At 38.2% G+C, this 21,679-nt stretch overlaps 1 protein-coding gene across 4 annotated transcripts in view; it reads left to right on the forward strand.

Annotated features, from left to right (window-relative positions):
- Nucleotides 1–267: 267 nt before the first annotated feature.
- The window catches only part of SP4 (Sp4 transcription factor), a 56,675-nt gene continuing 35,263 nt past the window's right edge, over nt 268–21,679 (forward strand). Inside the window, exons 1-3 of one of the 4 annotated variants that reach the window (XM_059712522.1) lie at nt 268–992; nt 1,405–1,517; nt 2,042–3,587. In XM_059712522.1, coding sequence (XP_059568505.1) covers nt 986–992; nt 1,405–1,517; nt 2,042–3,587 — 1,666 coding nt within the window. In that variant the 5' untranslated portion in view covers nt 268–985. Of the gene's footprint in view, nt 993–1,404; nt 1,518–2,032; nt 3,588–21,679 lie in introns of all 4 variants that reach the window. The other 3 variants (XM_059712524.1, XM_059712520.1, XM_059712523.1) reach the window with 3 other exon arrangements.

Genomic DNA, 21,679 nt, shown 5'->3' on the forward strand with positions numbered 1-21,679 from the left:
GGACACGCCCTGCCGCCACCGCCCCCTCGGGCAGCTTTCCGCTCGGCAGCGCGGCCTCGGTCGGGGGCGGGAGGGAAGGCGGTGCCAGGGAGGGGCGCCGCGGCAGCCGGAAACTACAAGGGCCAAGAGCCTTTGCGGCATCTCCCCGCCCTCTTCTTCCACCACTCAGCGCGCGTCACCAGGGGCTCAGCCAATGGGGGCCAAGCCAGGGAAAAAGGGCGCCCGGGTCCGGATGCGCCTCGGGAAAGGCATGCTCCCTGCGCCGGGGCAGCGGCCAGTTCGCTCGGCGCGCCAAGCCGTCTGTGGCCAGTGCACCCCTGCATCCGCCCCTCCGGCTCCCCTTAAGCGGTAGCCCTACTTTTTTCCTTACTGGCAATTCCGAGGGGTGCTGGAGCGGGGTTTTGAGGGGAGGGCGCAGGGGAATGAGTAGGGGGCGGGATATCCTGAGACAACAAGTTTGGCTGCATGGAGGGCCTACCGGCCGCGCGCCCGAGCTAGAACGCCGAGAGAAAGAGCACAGAGGAGCCAAGAGAGGAACAGAAAAGCTGCAAAAAGAATAACCCCGAGAAAGGGGTGGAGAGGAGGCGGCCCCAGCGCCCCGGCCCCCGGCAGGTCGGCGGCCAATCCGCTGGGGGAAGGGGTGGAGAGTCGGCGGCTCTGGCGGAGAGAGGCCGAGGGGGGTGGGGAGTCGGCCCGGCTCGCGCCGCCCTGGCCCCGCCCCTGGCCCGCGCTGCCGCCCGCGCCGCGCGCCGCCGCTGTCAATCAAGGGCGAGTCAGCCGGGCTCGGGCGGAGAGAGGAGCTGCTACGCCACAGCCCAGCGGCGGCCATTCGCGGAAAAAGAGGCAGAGCCTGTGCCAGCTACAGCCTCCTCCGAGCCACCGCGGGCGGGCGGGACCGGCCTCTCCTCCCGCCTCGCCCCCACCCCCACCCCCACCCACCTCTCTCCCAGCGTCTCCGTCTGAGGGTTTGTCCTGTTAATGCGGGATGAGCGGTACGTATTCTCCACCCCCCTCGGTCTCCTTCGCCGCCTCCCTCTCCCTCCTTCCCCAGACCCTGCTCGGCTCTCCCCCCTCCCCCGGGGCTGCTGAGATGCTAAGGGGAGGAGGAGAGGGCGGGGGAGAATCAGGGGGAGGGAAGGAGGGTTGTGTTTTGTCTTCATGTCTGAGCGAGAACAGCCTCCTTTTGGGTGTCGCTCTGGAGCCGATGGGTCGGGTTTCCAACCACGTTTTGTGATACCCCCTCCTCCCTGCCCTCCTCCTCCCCACCCCCTGCCGGCGTGCGTGGACCGCGGGTGTATGGAGACCGCTGCTCGCAGGGGCGGGAGAGGCGAGCGGGGGGGAGCCGAATGCTAATCATGCTGGTAACCTGTTGTCGTGCCTGTGTGTTGGGGGGGTTTGTTGCAGATCAGAAGAAGGAGGAGGAGGAGGAGGCGGCGGCAGCGGCGATGGCTACAGAAGGAGGGAAACCCTCTGAGCCAGAGAATAACAATAAAAAAACCAAAACCTCAGGCTCCCAGGTAAAAGGAAACATTAAACATGTCATCACGGAACCTAAGGGGAAAGAGGGAGTTATGCCCTTTAAATGCCCAGAAGTTAAGACCAGGATAAACATGTTTATCCACTCAAAGCATCTTTCTGAGAGTGAGGAAGTTAAATTGTAAATTTATAAAGATTTTATGTTTGAGGGTAACGTTGGTTAAAATGACACTAGGAACTCAGACTATAAAAAAAAAGAAACCCAAACCGGTGTGTATTTTTCCCAAGGACATTTTGAGTTCAGGAGAATAACACTTTTAAGGAAGTTTGTTAGAAAATTTTCTTTTATTTAAACTTTGTATTACAGGATCAGCTTCCTTATTCCTACATCTTACTGATTTTGTTAATATTTCTTTTTTCATTTCTGCCACTTCCTGAGTAAGTTCTTAAATGTAGAGCTGTCAAAATAAATAACTAAGCCCCTCCCAACTACTGGCCTCCACTAAATCCGCCCACTTTTTTTCCCCCCTCTCCTTTACCATCCCCTTTTGGGTAGGACTCTCAGCCCTCTCCTCTGGCTTTACTGGCAGCTACTTGCAGCAAAATAGGGACTCCTGGTGAAAACCAAGCAACTGGACAACAGCAAATTATTATAGATCCAAGCCAAGGATTGGTGCAACTTCAGAATCAACCACAACAGCTAGAACTGGTCACAACACAACTTGCTGGAAACGCTTGGCAACTTGTTGCCTCCACTCCTCCTGCTTCAAAAGAAAATAACGTTTCTCAACCAGCTTCTAGTTCGTCTAGTTCTTCCAGCAGTAATAACGGGAGTGCGTCTCCTACAAAAACTAAATCAGGTAATTCTTCCACCCCTGGTCAATTTCAAGTCATCCAAGTACAAAATCCAAGTGGTAGCGTACAGTACCAAGTGATTCCACAACTTCAGACAGTGGAAGGCCAGCAAATTCAGATCAATCCAACTAGTAGTTCATCTCTACAGGATTTGCAGGGTCAAATTCAGCTCATTTCTGCAGGTAATAATCAAGCTATCCTCACGGCTGCTAACAGGACAGCTTCTGGGAATATTCTTGCTCAAAACCTGGCAAATCAGACAGTTCCAGTCCAAATTAGACCTGGTGTTTCAATACCACTGCAATTACAGACCCTTCCTGGTACTCAGGCTCAAGTTGTAACCACCCTGCCAATTAACATTGGAGGAGTGACTTTAGCTTTGCCAGTGATAAACAACGTGGCTGCAGGAGGCGGGACGGGACAGGTTGGCCAGCCTGCCACTACTACTGACAGTGGGACCTCTAATGGGAGTCAGTTAATTTCCACACCCACCACCACCACTGCTTCTTCCAGTACTATGCCAGAATCCCCCTCCTCCTCCACCACCTGCACAACCACTGCTTCAACTTCTCTGACCAGCAGTGACACGTTAGTGAGCTCAGCAGATACGGGCCAGTATGCAAGCACATCAGCCAATAATTCAGAGCGCACTATTGAAGAATCTCAAACACCTGCTGCTACTGAGTCTGAAGCCCAGAGCTCCAGTCAGCTTCAGTCGAATGGGATACAGAATACACAGGATCAATCAAATTCTCTTCAGCAGGTGCAGATTGTAGGCCAGCCCATCTTACAACAGATCCAGATCCAACAGCCTCAGCAACAGATTATTCAGGCTATTCCGCCACAGTCATTTCAACTCCAGTCAGGGCAGACAATTCAGACCATCCAGCAGCAGCCTTTGCAGAATGTTCAACTTCAAGCAGTAAATCCGACTCAGGTGCTTATCAGGGCTCCAACTCTAACACCTTCAGGGCAAATCAGTTGGCAAACAGTACAGGTTCAGAATATTCAGAGTCTCTCCAATTTGCAAGTTCAGAATGCTGGGTTATCCCAACAGTTAACCATCACCCCAGTGTCTTCAAGCGGTGGCACAACTCTTGCTCAGATTGCTCCTGTGGCTGTTGCTGGTGCCCCAATAACTTTGAATACTGCCCAGCTTGCATCAGTGCCTAACCTTCAGACAGTGAGTGTTGCCAACCTGGGTGCGGCAGGCGTTCAAGTGCAAGGAGTTCCAGTTACAATCACTAGTGTTGCGGGTAAGTTACTACAGTCTTTTTCTCTTTAAAGGCCTTTCATACAGTTTTTAGTAACCATCAGTTATTGCTTTTCTTTGCTGATTCTTAGATTTGATGTAGACCTCTGAAGTAAACAGATAATTTTAAGGAGTCTAAAATACGAGGGAATGCTATACTATTATAACTGTAATCATTTGTGTGACCTTTTCACACTTGTACATTTTTAATGTTAGGTTTTATGTGTTAAATTTGTTAAGACAGTTTTATACAATTCTTCCATGGAGCAGAACTTCCTGATTAGAATCAGTATAGTCCTCTGTAATTTAGAGATCATATTTGAGTACACTTGAACTCTTGTAAAAGAACCCTAGTCAAAGCGATGTTTTTATCTTCAGGGAAAGTAGGTCTAAATTTGAATTAGTATACAGTTGTGAGCCTGTTGAAGTTTTAATTCTACTTTGTAATAAGGCTTACTTTTTCTTAAATGGGTAGTTACTTCTCATGCTTCAGCATCTTGTTGCCCATGCTTTTGAGTTTTATTATACAGTATTGTTTTAAACTAGGTATTGATGCAGTTGAGAGATAAAATTTTACGTTGCAAGTTGTTTGATTAACTTTTGGCTACTTTTTTGCTAAAACCAGGAGTTGCTCAGGCTTTTGAGTTAATAGTCCTTCACATATAAAATTACATTTAAGTAAGTCTTATGGTAGTTATGTTATTTATAGATATTTTTAGTGTTAAGTTGGTGGAAAGAAATTGAAGATAGTAAAATGTCACTGACTAGAATTAATTGTAGCAAGATCATTTTAAAACCAGTGGTAAAGCAGTTATTTGTTATACATATAAATAATATTTCTGAAGTATTTGGAAAACTAGTCATAAGTATTTTAATCTTTCTGGACCAGTCTTATTTACCTACTACCTTTTGTTTTCTAATAATTAAACACTCTTCATTGATTCTGATTTAGTGAAAACGTAGTTGTCATTTTAGTGTCTTTGATATTTTCAGACCTCTTTAAATATTTGTGTTTTGATAATCTGACATGAATAAGCATTCACTTTTGAGTGACCTTTCTTAAAACAACTTTCAGAAAAATTATGCTAGGGTTTTGGGTGTTTTGTGTTTTTTTTAAGTGAATTAGCTAAAGTGGATGTATATATTTAAAATTGGAAACTGCTGGATAGAGGTCTCTGATTCAGGAGACACAGATTACATATTTATTTAGATACCATTACCTCCAAACCAGAGCTATCCAGTAGAATTTTGTGATGATGAAATGGTCTATATCTGTTATCCAGTATGTTAGCCACTAAGCCATGTGTGGCTTTTGATCACTTAAAATGTGGCTATTGCAACTGAGGAACTGAATTTCAAATTTTATTTTTAATTTAAATAATCACATGTGGCTAGTGGTTCCTGTGTTGACATGGAGTATTTTGAATGTGGTATTTTTTCCCCTAAAACTATTATAGCAGAGTTATATAAGTGCTTCCCTGAATTACATTCCGTAACTTGCTTTGTTCTGAATCTTTTTCTAAATATTGACAATCACTTAAGTATTTCAGAAAAGTGTCTGTTTTGGTGGATTGAGTGATAGTTTCCATTTTCAAAGCAAAAATTATTTTACTTATATTTTGTCTTGTCTATTAAGCATTAGTGAATTTTTAAAAGAATCGAGTAACTTATAGCTTAGTTGATATATAATCAGTTTTGTTCTCTAATTAATATCATTTACAACCCAGAATTTTCCCCTTGCCCATTGCGAGGGTAAGCCAATGCTAACTGAGACTATGATCTGACCGTCTGAGATTCACTTGAATATTACAGATGCAGGATCCAGCTTCTGGAACTGCGATTTGGGGGGAGGAAGTGGTCAAGGAATTTGCCTTTCCAACAGACTTTCTAGGTGATTCTAAATCTTACTGAAATTTGAGAAACAAAGGTCTAGTCATTAGTGAACCAGAAGGCAAAATGTGGAAGCAGGTGGCTGTCAAGTGAGTTCGTATGTGCCTCAGAGAATGGATTTTGAGAGCAAATAAAACTTACAGTTTTATTCTATAAATATTTATTGACTGGTTGCGTGCTGAGCACTTCCAGTAGTTGTATTTAGTCCATCATTTCCGGTATACTTTTTTTTTTTATTTAAAGAGTTTACATGATGTTGGGGCACTTAAATGTATGAGGAAATTTGAACTTTACATAGTTGGATTTCTTTTTCTCCTGAAACCAAAGATCTTAAATTTTGTTGTTGTTGAAGAGCATATTTCTGAGAGATAGGCTCAATCATTTTAAGACGATAGCATGTTACTAAGACCAGAAATGTACCCTGATTTCTACAAGTCATTGCAGTTAATCTGGGCCTAGTTATTTGCAGATTTACCTTCCTAGCACAGTAGGGCTTGACAAATGTTTGCTGAATTGAGGTACAGAAGATAATGGAGAAGATTGCAGTTTGGAATTGGGAGCACGCCTTGGTATAGTTTTAATGGAGCTAATGAAATAGCTCTGATTTCATTCATTTCTTTTGGCTTTGAGTTTTAAAGACATTAAAAGGGGACACGAGGTACTTTACTGTCTGTAGAAGGGGGAGTATGAGCAATAAGTGCCTATATATTCCTTTTATAAATGAGCCCTGGAAGTTAGATCCTTTACTTTGTGTCCCCATTCACCTTTTAGTACTTCTTTGTTATTTCATGCCCTCCTGCCCGCCAGGAGAATGGTATTGTTTAGTTTTGTTTAATTTATGGCGGAAAATTAAACAAATATTCATGACATCTATTACAAGGACTTGAAAAAATTATTAGTGTCACTTTTGAATGTAATGGCTAGCTCAAGAATAAGGGACTGAAAGTTTTCTACCATCCATCCTCATGTTGTAGGGAAGGGACCGCATGATATGGGCAGAAAAGGAAAAAAATTATACAAGGTAAATTGAAGGAAACAATTCTGGAGGCTGGGGAGCTCAATACTTGATTTTATGAAATGAGACTGATAATGACAATCTACGTGGATCCTCTTTCCTTAATAATGTATTCAGCATAATGTGTTTTTGTCTCAGCTTGAAATCCTGAGTTCCAGGCTGAGCATCTAGCATTTAATTTGTTAGACTTGTAGTAGGAACTAAATACATGTATCCCCTACATACTATTATTTGTTTCCTTGTTGGGATTGTGAGTTTGACTTGGACTAAAGGAAAAGCAGAAATCCTATTTTAAGTTAAGAGCAAAGGTAACAACCAATCATACTGTCGTTAGTTTAAGAACATCCTTTGTTTTAACTAAGTGAGAAAATGGAAGATGTTCTGCTGAAAAAGAACTACCTGTTTTCACAATGTACTGTGGTAGCCAAAGAGCCCTAGATAAAGCAAACTTTTAGCAGTTACATCTCTTTAAAGGAAGTAGAATATGCGGGGACCATTGGTATTTAAATCTGTAATTAACTTGCATTGGACAGCGATTTGATTTTTGGGGGACTGTAATCATCATATATAGTAACAGGTCATACTTTTGCTGAATGGGTGGATATTTATCAATTTTAATGACAGTTACGGTTTTTATGCTAATTCTCACAGAAAGGTAGTTCATACTTGAGGAAAATATGTTAGCCTTTCAAGAACTTGACTCTCTTACCTTCCTTTACTTTTGGGGGGATTTAAATGATGAAACCTGTGGATTTGGCAGAACCAGGAATGGGAGGGCCAGTTTTTCATTTATTGCTGAAAATGGGAATAAAGAAAATAATTGACATTTATATTAAATTAAAAACCTAACTTAATCAATCTCTTACTTGAAACATTTTTCCAGAGGTATTAAAAGTTGGAAATTGACTTGAAGTTTAATACAGTATGGTTTTCCTTTGCCAAATCCATTGATTTGGATTTTCCTAGTAGGCATCTTAATATAACATGTACATATATGTTATATAAATATACACACATATATGCATATACACTTATACAGGGTGTCCCAAAAAAATGTATACACTAACAGTTGGTAGTTCAATTGATGTTTCTTTTATTTCAATTATAAACCATTGGAATTAATAATGGTATTCAAAGTGTGTATACAGTTTTTGGGGACATATACATATACATATGCTCCTGTGTTTGGTGGTTATTTCCTTTTTCAGAGAAGTCAGGTTTACTCCTTTAATCTTCTCTAAAATCTTCTAATTCTGTTCATTATAGATTGGAATTCATTATGAGGAGCTTATATCTTGCACCCTGTACAAGTGATTTAGGTTCTAAACTACCAAGTTGGACCTTTAAGGTTTGTTGATGTTGCCAAAACAGTATTCTTGCCTATTTTTAAGATTTTAATAAAAGATAAAAAAGTATTGTGTAGAGCCACATTAATTTTTTAAAAGGACATCTTTGAGAAGGATTTCAGGTTAGAGAGAGAAACAATGGAAAACAGAGTTTTAATCATCTGCTTTTGAAACCCAGATCAGAGAATATATAACAAGTAATACTTAAGGAATATTGGAGCAGACAAAGCAAGTTAAGAGGAAAAAAGAAAAGGAAGGTTTAGCTTGATAAAAAAGGAAGATAGGGACAAGTTGCTATCCGTAGATTTTGTAGAAATAACATATACAAAAATGATAAATTTATTTTGAAAGGATCTTCGAGATTATTTCTCACTAGTTGTAGCATTTTGGTATTGCTGAAGTCTATGAAGGAATTTTGTGTTTTTACTGTTATGAGTGCAAGCAGAAATATGTGTGAGAGGTTCTGTAGTGCTACATGAAGTACTGTAGGAAAGACATAATAAGGATTGACAGTAAAAGGGGAACCTGGCCTGATACCAGACCATATGTACATGTAAGTTCTTCTTTACTCTTCTGATCTAGGTATGAGATGTGATAGGATGTTTGTAATGCTTGTATTTTGCTACCTAGTGAATGAGCAAATTGTGGCAAAGGTAACCTATTGGGCCACAAATTGGCTTATAGAAGTATGTGGTGAGATAAAGGCTTAATGAGCTTGTCATCTAAGGTAACTTAAAGATAATTGACTGTTTCTCCCCCTCCCTCATTCCTTAGTGGTATTTTAGAAATAAAGAAACCAAAGCCCAGAAAGATTGAATGACTTCCTGGCACTTTGTGGCAAAGTGAGGGCTGGGAACTTGACTTGGGCTCCAGTTGTCTTTCTGCTGTATTTATGACTTTATTATACAAGGCCTTTTCTAGTAAGGAGGCTTAGATTAGGGACCTGAGGGGGAGTATCCAGCTTGAGTTGGTCTTCTCGCATAGACTGCCTATTTATTTTCACTGGGTATTCAGCCTTAGTATGTTGAATACAATATTGGTGAAAAGTGCAATTCTCTAGGTATCCTTGTTGTTGAATTCATCAGTGGAACCAAAATGGTACTATTTTGTTCTTTCTTGAAAGAGCAAATTGAGAACTAGAGATCAGTAAATTTTGTGTGTAGGTAAGCAAATCCTCACGCTGTTGAGATAGTGTATCTTTCCCCAAACTATAGTTAGAAATGGATTAAAAAAAAAAAAACAACTTGTGGAAGAAGAAAATAAACATTTATTGTTTACCTAGTATGTGTTAAATTTGAACAAGCTATTTATAACTCTCTAAAACCCACAAAATCAGATTGGTATTACTGTGCCCATTTTACAGGTAGCCTCACTGAGCTCCAATTTCTGTAAGCAAATCTGCCCTTCCAGTAAGTGGTAGAGCCATGAGTTAAAATCATCTCTGATTCTGAGGTTTTTATTTATGTGACAAGCTAAAAGGGTAAGTCCACAAATAAAGGCTATTTTCTAAACTCTTTTTGTCTGGTGCATTCTTAAAGGGTAAGCAATTTTGAAAATTGAGTGCTGACTGTACAGTTAGGTTTTCTTCTAACCCTAACATTGTGTGGCACTGACAATTATGACCAAATGTGATTAAAAATAAAATGGTGAATAGAAACTAGGGTGGCTGCATGGAGACCTCTGTGTTAAACTCAGATTTTAAAATACTGTATGTGGAAGATGGAAGGAGGCACATAGGACTAAGAATGAAAAGGAAAAGCAGCTTGACATTTTAAGAATAATATCAGGAAAGCAAAAACCCATAATAAAGCCAGGCTTTTAAAATTATTTTAAACAACTTGTTAAGGCTTTACATCCAAGCAAGATACACTTATTGAGCAAAATTGTGTAATATGGAGAAGATAGAGAAAGGCAGAGCATCTCCATTCTTCTGTTAACCAGCAAGGAAAATGCAGTTACAGCTGAAATGACTAGAGCTGTAACTTTCTCAGAGATATTTGTGCAAAGTTAAGTGAGGAGATAAAGGACATTTAGTTGCTTTTCAGGATGATCACCGTGATCAAGATGAATGCTATCCTAGAGTTCAGAAGGAATTTTCAGATTTAGTTTAAGGCCAGTATCAGTAACTTAAAAATTACACATCATAGAAAAATTGAGCATGAATAAGCACCTCACTTTTTAAAAACATCCCACACCGCAGACAAATGAGTTTGATACCATCCTTCACAAAGTTTCTTGAATGAATTATCAAGTGGTTGTCCTTTGAGTATTTAAAAAATTTCAGAGATCATTGGGAGCCATTATGTTTCACTAAGAATAGTTTCTATACTTACCTATTCTTTCTTTGGGGTTTCCAGATGAGTGAGTATATAGAGGAAATAACATCAACACAATGTAGTTTGATTTCAGTATTGATAATCATGATTTCTATAAAGACTCATACTTGATTGCTCAATTATATGAAAAATGTTGATTGTCCACCTGAATAGCGGCCTCTGATATTGTGGCATAGGATTCTATTCTTGATACAGTCTTGTTTAACTATTTTCACCCCTAAGTGCCAGATTGAAGGATACCATATTTACTGAATTCAAAGATGAGACAAGGCTGGGAGAAGTTGTTAATAATTACGATAGGAAATAGAATTGAGGTTCTGAGTGATCCTAATAGGCTAGAATGCTGGGCCAGGATTAGCAAGATAAATATAACAGGAAAGATCCTCAAGGGGAAGAGGTATTGCATACCTACAAGATGAAAAACCTGGCTTGGCAGCAGAGTATATGAAGATGATTTGGGATTTATTGGACTTAATATGAACTAAAAGTAGATTAAAGCTCTCGACTTTGTGCTAGTCAGACCATTTGTGCAGTATTGTGTACAGTACTAGGTGGCACATTTTAAGTGGGACATTGACAAACTGGCAAGCATATCAAGAAGGATTCCCAGGATGAAAAGTGTGGAAAACATTTCTTACGAGGAATAATTGAAGAGTAATTTTCATTGTTCAAGAACACAAGAGAAAGTGTGACAGCTGTCTTCAGATGGATGAATGGCTGGGTTTTTTGTAATTGAAATACTCCTGTTTGTTTGGTCTTAGGAAAACAGTGGAGTGTGTATTTCTGTATACACATGGACTAGAGCTGTACAATAATGGAATGGTTTGGTTCATGATGTAGTGATCATCTTACCATCTGAGACTGGAGCATATCAGAAACACTGGAATGCAGAATTTTTTTGTATTATATAGAACAGCAGTCGCCAACCTTTCAGACCTCACGGACCACCAGTGGTCTGCGGACCACCAGTTGGTGACCACTGATATAGTTTGATTAGATAAAGTATGAGTCTTCATCTAATTCTAAAATATAAGATTCTGTGAATATTTGAGTACATGATCCTGTTCTGGGTACTTCCATCCAGCATGTGGTGAGAGTGCTCTATAGGTTTAGTTAAACTTACATGATTAATTAAGCATTTAGGAATTTTTTTCGGGATCACATTTACCATTTTTCTTGTTACAAAAAAGCAGTATAATTAAGATGAATTCTATTAATAAATTAGTACTTAAATTCACAAGTTAATAGATTTCTCTGTTCTTGATTCTACTTTTAGATGCTATTTTTCTAAGTCATTAGCACTTTTATTTGGTGTCTACCAAAACCTTAGTATTTTAAATATATACTTCAGCGTCCAACATTGAATTTTTAGTTAGGATAGTTGATGTCAGTAGCCCTTTAACCACAGTCATGTGTCTGAACTCTCACTTTAGTAAGAACAATGTAATTACTTTTTCTTGAGAGGAATTGGAGAGCAGTTGGAAAATCTAGGATTCTAGTGGATTTTAAACTCTGGGAAGCACTCACAGCTTCAAAGTTGTTAATTTACCCTGTGGAGTAAGCAAATCCAGTATCCATGCCTTTTTGGCTCAGACTATCTAACATATAGGTGTTTTTAAAACAATATTTGAGACTTAAGATTCTTGAATAGAAAAAGTAATACTTGAAGCAAATGAAGGATCTCCTTTCCTTATGTATGGTAAGAGAGTTAGGTGCTGGAACTATCTGCTTGATCAGAGGTGTGGTTCAAGTAGTGGGTTTGTTATTACAGCAGATGTGTATGGAGAGGCCTCCTAGAGCACAGGTATTTTGTATTTTGTGTTGGTTGGTTGGTCAGATTTGACAAGAGGAGACACAGAAAAAAATTTATCATACTCACTGGTCTAGAGAGAGAGAGTTACTGTATGCCTAGGGTCACATGTGAGGGAGCATCATGGGAGTTTACTCAACCAAACATGTGGAGAGCAGAGAAGAGAGCTAGGACCCATGGTCAAGTGCCTTTATTGGGGGTGGGCAGGGAGGAGGAGTCAGGGTGGAGTACACAAGAAAAGTATGAGGGGATTTTACTGATGTGTATAAATGTTACTAGATCAAAGTCAGGGGAAGTTAGGAAAGGAAACACACCTGACAGGAGCCACTTACACACTGGCGCACCTGATCTCCTGGGTTGGGTGCTCACAGTTTGCTTGTGGGGATGTTGAGGCAGGTGGAGAAAATGACATTTTAAAATTTATATTACAACAGGACTAAGAATTAGAACTCTTACGTTTTTGCTTGGGTGCTGCTCCCAATTAGCTTTTCCATCCTGGCAAACATGGTATAATGGAGCTTTATCTCTTTTTTATTTGTAAATTAGTGGTATTAATTTCTTCCTTCTTCAACTCATAGAGTTGCAAAGATCAGATGAAATATTATGTATAAAAAGACTTTGAATGTTAAACAAAACTACATATGGAAGTTGGTAACCTGGTAAAATCTCTATATAGCAATGCCCACTAGAACCGTGGTTGGCAAACTGCGGCTCGCGAGCCACATGCGGCTCTTTGGCCCCTTGAGTGTGCCTCTTCCTAAGCCTTAGGAGTACTCTAAGTTAATAACAATGTACAAGTTTAAAAAATTTGGCTCTCAAAAGAAATTTAAATCGTACTGTTGATATTTGGCTCTGTTGACTAATGAGTTTGCCGACCACTGCACTAGAAGAATTTTTTTAGATATGGATATTAGCTTGAGTTAAATATCACAGCTAAGCAAGAGAGAGTTGTATATAAGGAATATCTTGAGGGCTTCGCTGAAGTGCAGCCAAGAATATGGGGAGAGGTGTATCTACAGGTGGAAAAGTAGCAGTGTGTTTTGGCATAGTAAGAACTCTAAACGTTTGCTGTCTGCTCAGTCTGTGTGAGGCTCTGATTTCACTAACCTGTCTTAAAAGAATGCTTATGTTGAGGAGATAAGGCTCCCATACGTGAAACAATTATATGGCAGTTGCAATTGAATATAAGAGTTTTTAGTAAAGTACTGGGTTTTGAAGTATGGAAAAATGAATACGCAAGCTCAGAGACAAGTGAGATCAGTGGATTGGAGTAAACAAGGAAAGAGGCTTTCTGTGATGGACATAGGACTTGAAACAGGCCTTCAAGATCAGATTGGAAAGCGGACATTTGAGATTTGAGGATAGAGAGGTGAAAAGAGAGAGGATTCCTTGAGCCAAGTGGTGGAACATGGAATGAAAAACATGAAGCACTCACACAGAAGCTTATGTCTCACAGAAGGAGTGGTATTCTTTGTCTTTGCACGCCAGAAACACACAGTGGTTTCTCAGAGTATCTGAGCGTACGCTAAGTGAACAGCCTGTTTCAGCCAGAGAAGATGTGTGTTCATTGGATCATTGGATAGTTTCCTAACATTTTGTTTGAAGAAGAGATTCTGCCAAAATAATAAAAATAAGTTTGAAAAACATGAATCTAGTCGATGGAAGCGATTGGAAAGATCTGAGATGCAAATGATATTTAGAGTATTTCTCTATAGATAAAAGTGTGGAAAAGTTATAAACCAGGAGCCCAGTAAAAAGGTTGTTGGGGAAATTTAGTCATGAATTCAAAATTCTAGACTAGAATGGATATGACAGTGAAGTTGTTTAATATAAAAAAATAGGTTGTTAAACTTCTCTTTAGATTAACCAATGCCACCCAGTAAATTTAGTAAAAAGGAAAAACAACTTCTCTTTAGTACACAGAATGTTGACATGAAAGAAATGGTAAGGGATTTAGTAAAAATATCAGGTTGCTTGTTCTTTTTCTGTACTGTGTATCAAGCATAATATGGCATTGAGAAGCTAATGATGAATGAGGTTATTTGCTGCTCTCATGGAATATATTATCTGTGGTGGTATTTCTTTGCTTCTGAAACATACCTTTCCCCTCCCTATTTTAACATCTTTGAAATTGAAATGCATCTTATAACCATAGGCATGTCACTGTTTAATTAGCAGAATTTTTTCTTCTTTATGATCACTTGTATCTTAGACACAATGGAATATGATGAATATATATAGTTAATGAAATTTCAGCATGGCGTTTGGTTTATAGAGGCTATGAATAAAGTGTTATAGAAACCCAGAGAAAAGAAAACCTAGTTGTGCTTCTAGGGTTCTGGGAATGTTTCATGGAGAGGGTGATAACTGGGCTTGCCTATAAAGAATAACTGAAAGTTTTCCAGGTTGGGATGACAAGAGTCATTTCAGGTTATGTTGGATTTTACATGCAGTTTGGAAATTCAGTTAAGGAGTCTTCTATAAGACTTAGATCAAGGAATATTAGTATACATTAAAGTTGAATTGTGAACTTGCTGTAGGCAGGAGCTGTGTTATATATATTCTCATACATTGATGAACATTGCTCAGTGCATATTAAACAAGGGGACAGGACACAGGTGGAGAACTTTGATTTCATAGGAGACTAGGATGGATGGATCCTTGCAGTAGATTCAAGATGCATATTTGAAAAGGAAAGAGTTTATGATCATAAAAGGAAAAGTGATTAGTAAAATGAAATAAAAGGAATTTACATCTGATTGTGTTCCATGTGTTTTGTTAGACAGTTGCAGGTAAGAATCTTAGCAGTGACTGGAGTTTTGGTAAGAAAAATTGAAGGTAAAGTGTCCAGGTTGTTTCTGTTCTTTATGTGGCCAGAGAGGGTTTAGTACAGTTCTGTAAATAATAATGAGTCAAGTTACCATAGCTTTTTGTTCACAGAGGCGGAGCTGCTTTTGCAGAGGAGTATAGGAACCAGATAGTGATCTGTGCTGTGGTAAGTGGGTACCTGTGCCTGGTGTGGGGTTGAGGGAGGTGGAAAATTCTTGTTCGGTTGTAGTTGAGGGTGAAGAGGGAAGAGGAAAAGACTAGATGCATATGGTGATGAGTTCTAACTGGATTTATATAGGAGAAATCATTATACTTAAAGTGGTTTGTAAATTCTATGTGTTTTCCCATATAGTTAAGCATGCATATTAACTGATTAGAGATGTTAGCGTTGGACAGATATTTGTCATAAATACTAAAAACTATAATATGCTTGTTGAAGCAGTAATTTGATTTGTGATTTTATTAATACAGTTTCATAAAGTTAAAGCACACTGTGTTTTTATTTCTAGAATTTCTCTCACCTTTTTGTCCTCATTAATATGATGTCATTACCCATATTGATTTTAATGATCGGGCAGGGTAAATGATTTTAGTAACCTCTTGATAGACTTTCATCCATTTCATGGACTCCCTGCTGGCAGACTGCATCCATTTAATTTAGTCAGCAAATAGGTATTCAGCATCTGTATTTTGCGTGTGAGGATTCTTGTATTCATTTATAAAGTTGAATAACATGGCCTGACCATTGTACCTCAGTGGTTGAACATCGACCCATGAACCAGGAGATAACAGTTTGATTCTTGGACAGGGCACATGCCATGCCTAGGTTGTGGGCTCAATCCCTGGTAGGGGGTATGCAGAGGTGGCCAATCGATGATTGTCATTACTGATTTTTCTATCTCTCTCCCTCTCCTATCCTCTCTCCAAAATCAATATAAACATATTAAAATGTTTTGTTTTGTTTTTAAAGTTGAATGACATGGGATTGAACTCCTATTTCCATAATGTTCTAATAGAGAAAGAAGTAATTTAATTTTCTTTCATGAATGAAACAAGAAGTAAAAGGGTTCTTCTTTAACCCTTATGTTTGTTTTATATTTGGCTCATATTTCCTGCATGTTTATAGTATGCTAGATAACTGTATGCAGCACTTGATAAACTCATTTACTCTTCAGAACACCCTATAAAGTTATCATTATGAGGTACAAAACCTGAGGCCCAGTAGTAAAGAGCTTGCTCAAGACTACATAATGCAAACAAATTCTTTTTTCTAGAACCCTGTACTTTAACCGTTACCACTTACTGTCACTCCATATATACTTCCTATGTCTGGGTTTTCTATGATTAATTGTTTGTTATGTGTCGGACACTGTCCTTAAGCATTTTACGTATATGATTTAATTTTTGCAATTCTATAAAAAATGTAATGATGGTGACTGTATTTTATACAACAGGAAATTAGGGCTATCAGAGGTTAATATTTTGACCAAGGTCATACAGTATGTTAGGCAGCTAGTAAGTGAGACTACTTTATATGGCTGGTCTAGGTGGACAGGACTGTTGCCTACCTTTACAACTAAGCAATACTATCTTAAATATCTTACTGTAACTGTAGTATATTCAATAAGCACTGATTCCTATATCTTTAGCTGAACATTCTATTCTCCAGGGCAATGATTTTCAGCCTTTTTCATCTTATGACACACATAAACTAATTACAAAAATTCTGCGACACACCAAAAAATATAATAGATATAATTGTGGTTGATTTACAAAAAGAAAAAGAATAATAGTAATTATCTACCCTTTTTGCTCCAAAGTGACTTTTTAAAAATTCCAGTGCCTAAACTTGTATATAAGGATTTCTAGTATCAATAAGATGCAATTTTATTATGCAACATGACCAATAAGATGCAGTTCTATTATATGATCTATATATTTAAGACTCAAGACAGTTCACATTGGACAGCTATGGTTGTTTTGGCTATTGCCTTTTTTTTTCTTTTTCTTTTTGACAGGTATTGCATGTTTTAAAAATGCTTGTGGCACACTGGTTGAAAATCACTGCTCTAGGGCAAGGGACATATATGCCACAGAGAGTTAGAATTTAAAAAGGTTTTATTACTTTGTGGTATCCTGTGTTGATTGGGAATATGAGGCTAATAAGAACATTGCTTTTATTAAGTGTATGTATGTAAGTAACATGTATATTACAAACCAATTTTGAATGAGTTTTTAAAACATTCAGGAATATAAGCCATAAAGGAATCTTGTATTTTGTTTTCATTAACATTTGTAAACTATTAATAATAACATTTAATGTATTATTATGTATATTATGCAGTATTAAATATAGCTAGCTTATAGTAATATTCATGTGTATACGTTAATATTAACTATATTAATATAAAAGTAATAAAATTGTCAAATTTATGATGCCTGTATTTCATGACTTGCTTCTTGATCAGTATGTGACATGTCAGTAGATACGAATTTATCTATATTCTGAAGGAGATACCATTAAGAAATAATTTTAAGAAAAACCAAAGAGCCCTGGCTGGGGAACTCAGTTGGTTACAGCATTGTCCTGATACAACAAGGTTGCAGGTTCAACCTTCATTTAGGGCATGTGCAAAAGTCAACCAATGAGTGCATAAATAAGTGGAACAACAAATCGATGTTTCTCTCTCTCTCTCTCTCTTTCTCTCTCACTCTCTCTCTTTCTCTCTCTCTTTTTCTCTCCCTCCCTCCCTCTGCCCCTCCCTCCCTCTCTCCCCTTCTCCCTCCTCAAATCAATAAAATCTTAAGAAAAAGAAAAACCAAAGACCATAAGAATTATATGTATAGAATTTGTGTTCTTCAGATAATCCTGCATGTCATTTTTAATGACCATTATCTCAGTTGACAGGGATGGTGCTATAACTTTATTTTTGTTGTTTAGTGAATAAATAAGAAATATCTGCCACTATATAACACACATTGTTCTAGGTGCTGAAGAAACAAAACAGACATGTTCTGTACTCATGGGGCTTATATTTTGTTCTGGGTGAGTTTTGTTTTATCTCAGTCTTAAATTATTGATGTTTTTAATAGATGAGAAAGGTTAAATAATTTGCTTATTGTTACAGAATTAACACATGGGGATGTTGGGAAAAGAACCCAGTTTCCATCTGACTTCACAACTCTTTTATGCTTCATCATAAATCCTTGGAGCCAGAGAAATCAGTTTTCATGAATATTTACAATACTTTCTTCCTCATTTTTATTGTAACTACTGAAGAAATTAAAGCCCAGTTTACATTTTACAAGAGATTGATACACCAGAGTAAATTTGTAGTATTTGAGAATAGAGTAAATTTAGTTTAGTCCATATTTGCAAAATACATGATTGAGTTCATTTTGTCTTTTTGTAAGTTTCTATGTGTGTGTGGGGGCACACATTTACATATTTGTTTTACTCGTTATGTTAACATATTGAGTAAAAATTTAAAGGGATTATATTTTATATCTGTGACCTACTCATCATCTTCTTATTCCCCCAATCTACCCTGTAATTAAGGATATCAACTCATTTTGGTGTAATTCTAAAAAGTTAGCACACCTCACACTTCCATCTTTACATGAAGTTACAGTGACAACTTGATTGTTGAAATCAAAGATTGAAGACAATTTTCAGGGCTTTTAAAAGGATTCTTTGGCAACTATCTGAACCAGTAGTGATAACTATGTATAATTTTCAGACTTAAAAGCAAACATGTTTTATTCCCTAAGCAGTTTGTGAGGAGTAGAAGTAACTATGACATATTTAGGAAAAGAGTTCTGTGCTCTTTATGTCGGTTACATCTATCATTAAAGAGTGTGTTATCTTTGGGAATGGAGGTCTTGGGTTTTTTCTCTTATTAAAATAAAATATGTATGTATGTATTTATAAAATGAAATATTAAAATTCTATAATTTTAACCACAAATGTGTACAAACCAAATTGAGCTTAAAGTTTTTATTTCAGTGACCTAAGAGAAAAACTCAGGTAAAAATATCACTTAATAATATTTCTAGTTTTTAACCCTGTGTATGCCATAAGCGTCTATAGACACAATTAAATTAAAAATATGGCGTGTGGGGATGGTTTCTGTTTTGGACGCTTGGCAGTTAACTGGTTAAATTATTTTTTGGAGAAAAACTGTGAATGAGATTTGTCATTATTTAAAAGTATATAAGGTTTTGGTTTTGTTTTAACAAATCTTTGAAGCCAAATCTAATAATGAATTTAATGTTGTTGTCCTTTAAAGAAGGTCAGTCTTCTAGTTTGAGTCATTATTAAAAATTCACAGAATTTTTTAGAAAATGATGCGCCACCATCCTTTTAACTAGACACATGCCCAGCCTTCAGCAACAGCAAAGATGAGGGCCAGGGCCCTAAACCCTTGGGCATTCAGACTGCCATCTGGGACCTCATCTAACTACTAAAAATGCCCTTGCCAGTGGATATAGACACTGAGGAAGCCTGGTCAGAGACCAGCTGCCTTTTAAGCCTGGGAATATGCTTGCTTAGGCCAGAGCTTTTCTAGCTAACACGCAGCATAGATAACCCTATGAGAGTAAACACTGCCACAGTAACTTTGCAGAGAGCTCTGTTATCCAGTATTACCGCCGAACCTTTCCAAAAGTTAGTTTCTGATCTTCAGACCAAAGATTATTACTGTAGTCCTTGCTGTCTTTGTTCTTCAACTATACAGTAACCATCCCAACCAACCAATCCATTTTATTACCTTAGCATGTCATGACAGATTAATCAGCCTGCCTCAGGAATAATAGTGTAAAATCTAGAAATTTAAAGTAGAAGAGTTAGGTGGATCTTTGTGTCTCAGTTTCAAAGGAGAAAACTTTTATTCCTGATTCTAGAATGTGAAGAATATGACAGCTGATTTGTAGTTTAAAGAGGTCTCTTAAGAGCAGTAGTATCTTCATTTGCTGGAATTTTAGAATTTTCTGCTAGTGGTGTTAAAGCAGAGAGAGCACCATTTTCAGCCTCACAACTATTGGAACAAATGGAGTTTCCTATCAATTCCATCTGTTACCTGGGGAAGAAAGTACTTTTTAAAAAAATACATATTTTTATTGATTTCAGAGAGGAAAGGAGAGGGAGGGAGAAATAGAAACATCAGTGATGAGAGAGAATCATTGATCATCTGCTTCCTGCACACCCCACACTGGGTGGGGATCCAGCCCACACCCAGACATATGTCCTGACCCGGAATCAGATCGTGACCTCCTGGTTCATAGATCAACGCTCAACCACTGAGCCACGCTGGCTGGGCAAGAAAGTACTTCTTTTATTTGTTTGTTTGTTTAATTTTATATGCTTCCATTTATATGAAGTTCAAACGCAGGCAAAAGTAATCTATGGTAATAAAGAATTAGTGGTTATCTTTAGGGGTTGACCCAGTAGCTAAACAGTGGTGCTATAGTAGTACACATGTGAAAGTACTTCTTTTAATGCTGGATTGCACTAAGGTTACCATGCACTTATAGAATGACTTCTGTGAAGAATTTTTAAAAATTAAGTAATGATAAAACAAATTTTTATAAACTGATTTCAAAAGAATTTTCAATGTAATGTTTGCTTGGATTTCATTTGGCAGGTTAATTTAAATGCTAGAAACTCTTTTAAAAGTGTATATTCCACCCATGATTGCTGTGAAATAAAAGAGTTGTTTGGAAATTATGTCTTAGAAAGGTTTTGTGAGATTTTAGCCCTCTACTACTCTCATAAGTTGGAAAAAAAACAAAGATAATTGTACCTTTAAATACCACTTACAAGTACTCCCAGTAAAGAATTTGTTTCATAAGTTATTAAGAATCCTACATGCTTTTCCACATGTTAGCCCAGTTGTTATAGTAAAGGCCATTGAGTAATCAATCCTCAGTGATTAGGAATAGCTAACTGTTTGTTTCTACATAATAATATTACAGCTTTAAGGTAAAATGAAGGAGTTTTGGTATTGGTGAAAATAGCAAGGGACAAGAATCAAGACTAGGCTTCCGTTCCCTGGTCTGTAATATGGGAATATTCTTTAACTTTCTTGAGTCTTAGTCATAATCACCTATGAAATGAAGATAAAACAATCTGCCTACTGCACAGGTTTTTTTTCTGAGGATTAAATTTAGTACCTGTGAAAATCTTTTGTAAATGCCAGAGCACTAAGTAGTTGTAAGCTATTGTTAATTTTTATAAATTTACTCTTATTTTTTTTTCTAAATTAGTATGTGTATGTGTTTAGCAATTTGCAGTCTCATTTTCTATTACATGGCCATTTTTGTATCTGTAGCATATAGTGCAAAGCTGGTATACAGGGAGTGTTAAATAGATATCCTGTAGAAATGAGACTTCTCTATTACTTAGCTTAATTGGGTGTGCTAACTATAGGTTTTATTTTCTGTATTTGGATGCTTTGACATCTGGGGCCTTTCTGATTCCGGAGCTGCCCCTTTCAGGGTTAACCAAATCCTAGAGATAGTAAACAACTCCCCCTTGAATGTGCTTTTCAAATACAAACCAAACAAGCTAGAGCTCAATCCCCAACTACATCCTTGTCAGCCCTCACACTTCAGGCCACTGTTCCCCCACTCTAATCACCATCCCAGAGTCAGATACCAACTAGAGATAGCCCCTGTGCCCCAGAGCCTCTTGGAATGTAGTAGCCGCCAATCCTAAGCCTATTTCTCTTGTCTTTGCCCCCCCCCCCCCCCGTGGAAACCACAATAAAGACTCTTGCCCACAATTCCTCCCACTCCCTCTGCCTCCTGACCAAACCTGGTGCATCCCTAATGTAGCACCTGTGGCATGGTGTGGCCCCTCCTCTTGGGAAC

This window comes from Myotis daubentonii, chromosome 10 (assembly GCF_963259705.1).
Source record: "Myotis daubentonii chromosome 10, mMyoDau2.1, whole genome shotgun sequence".
Taxonomy (NCBI): domain Eukaryota; kingdom Metazoa; phylum Chordata; class Mammalia; order Chiroptera; family Vespertilionidae; genus Myotis; species Myotis daubentonii.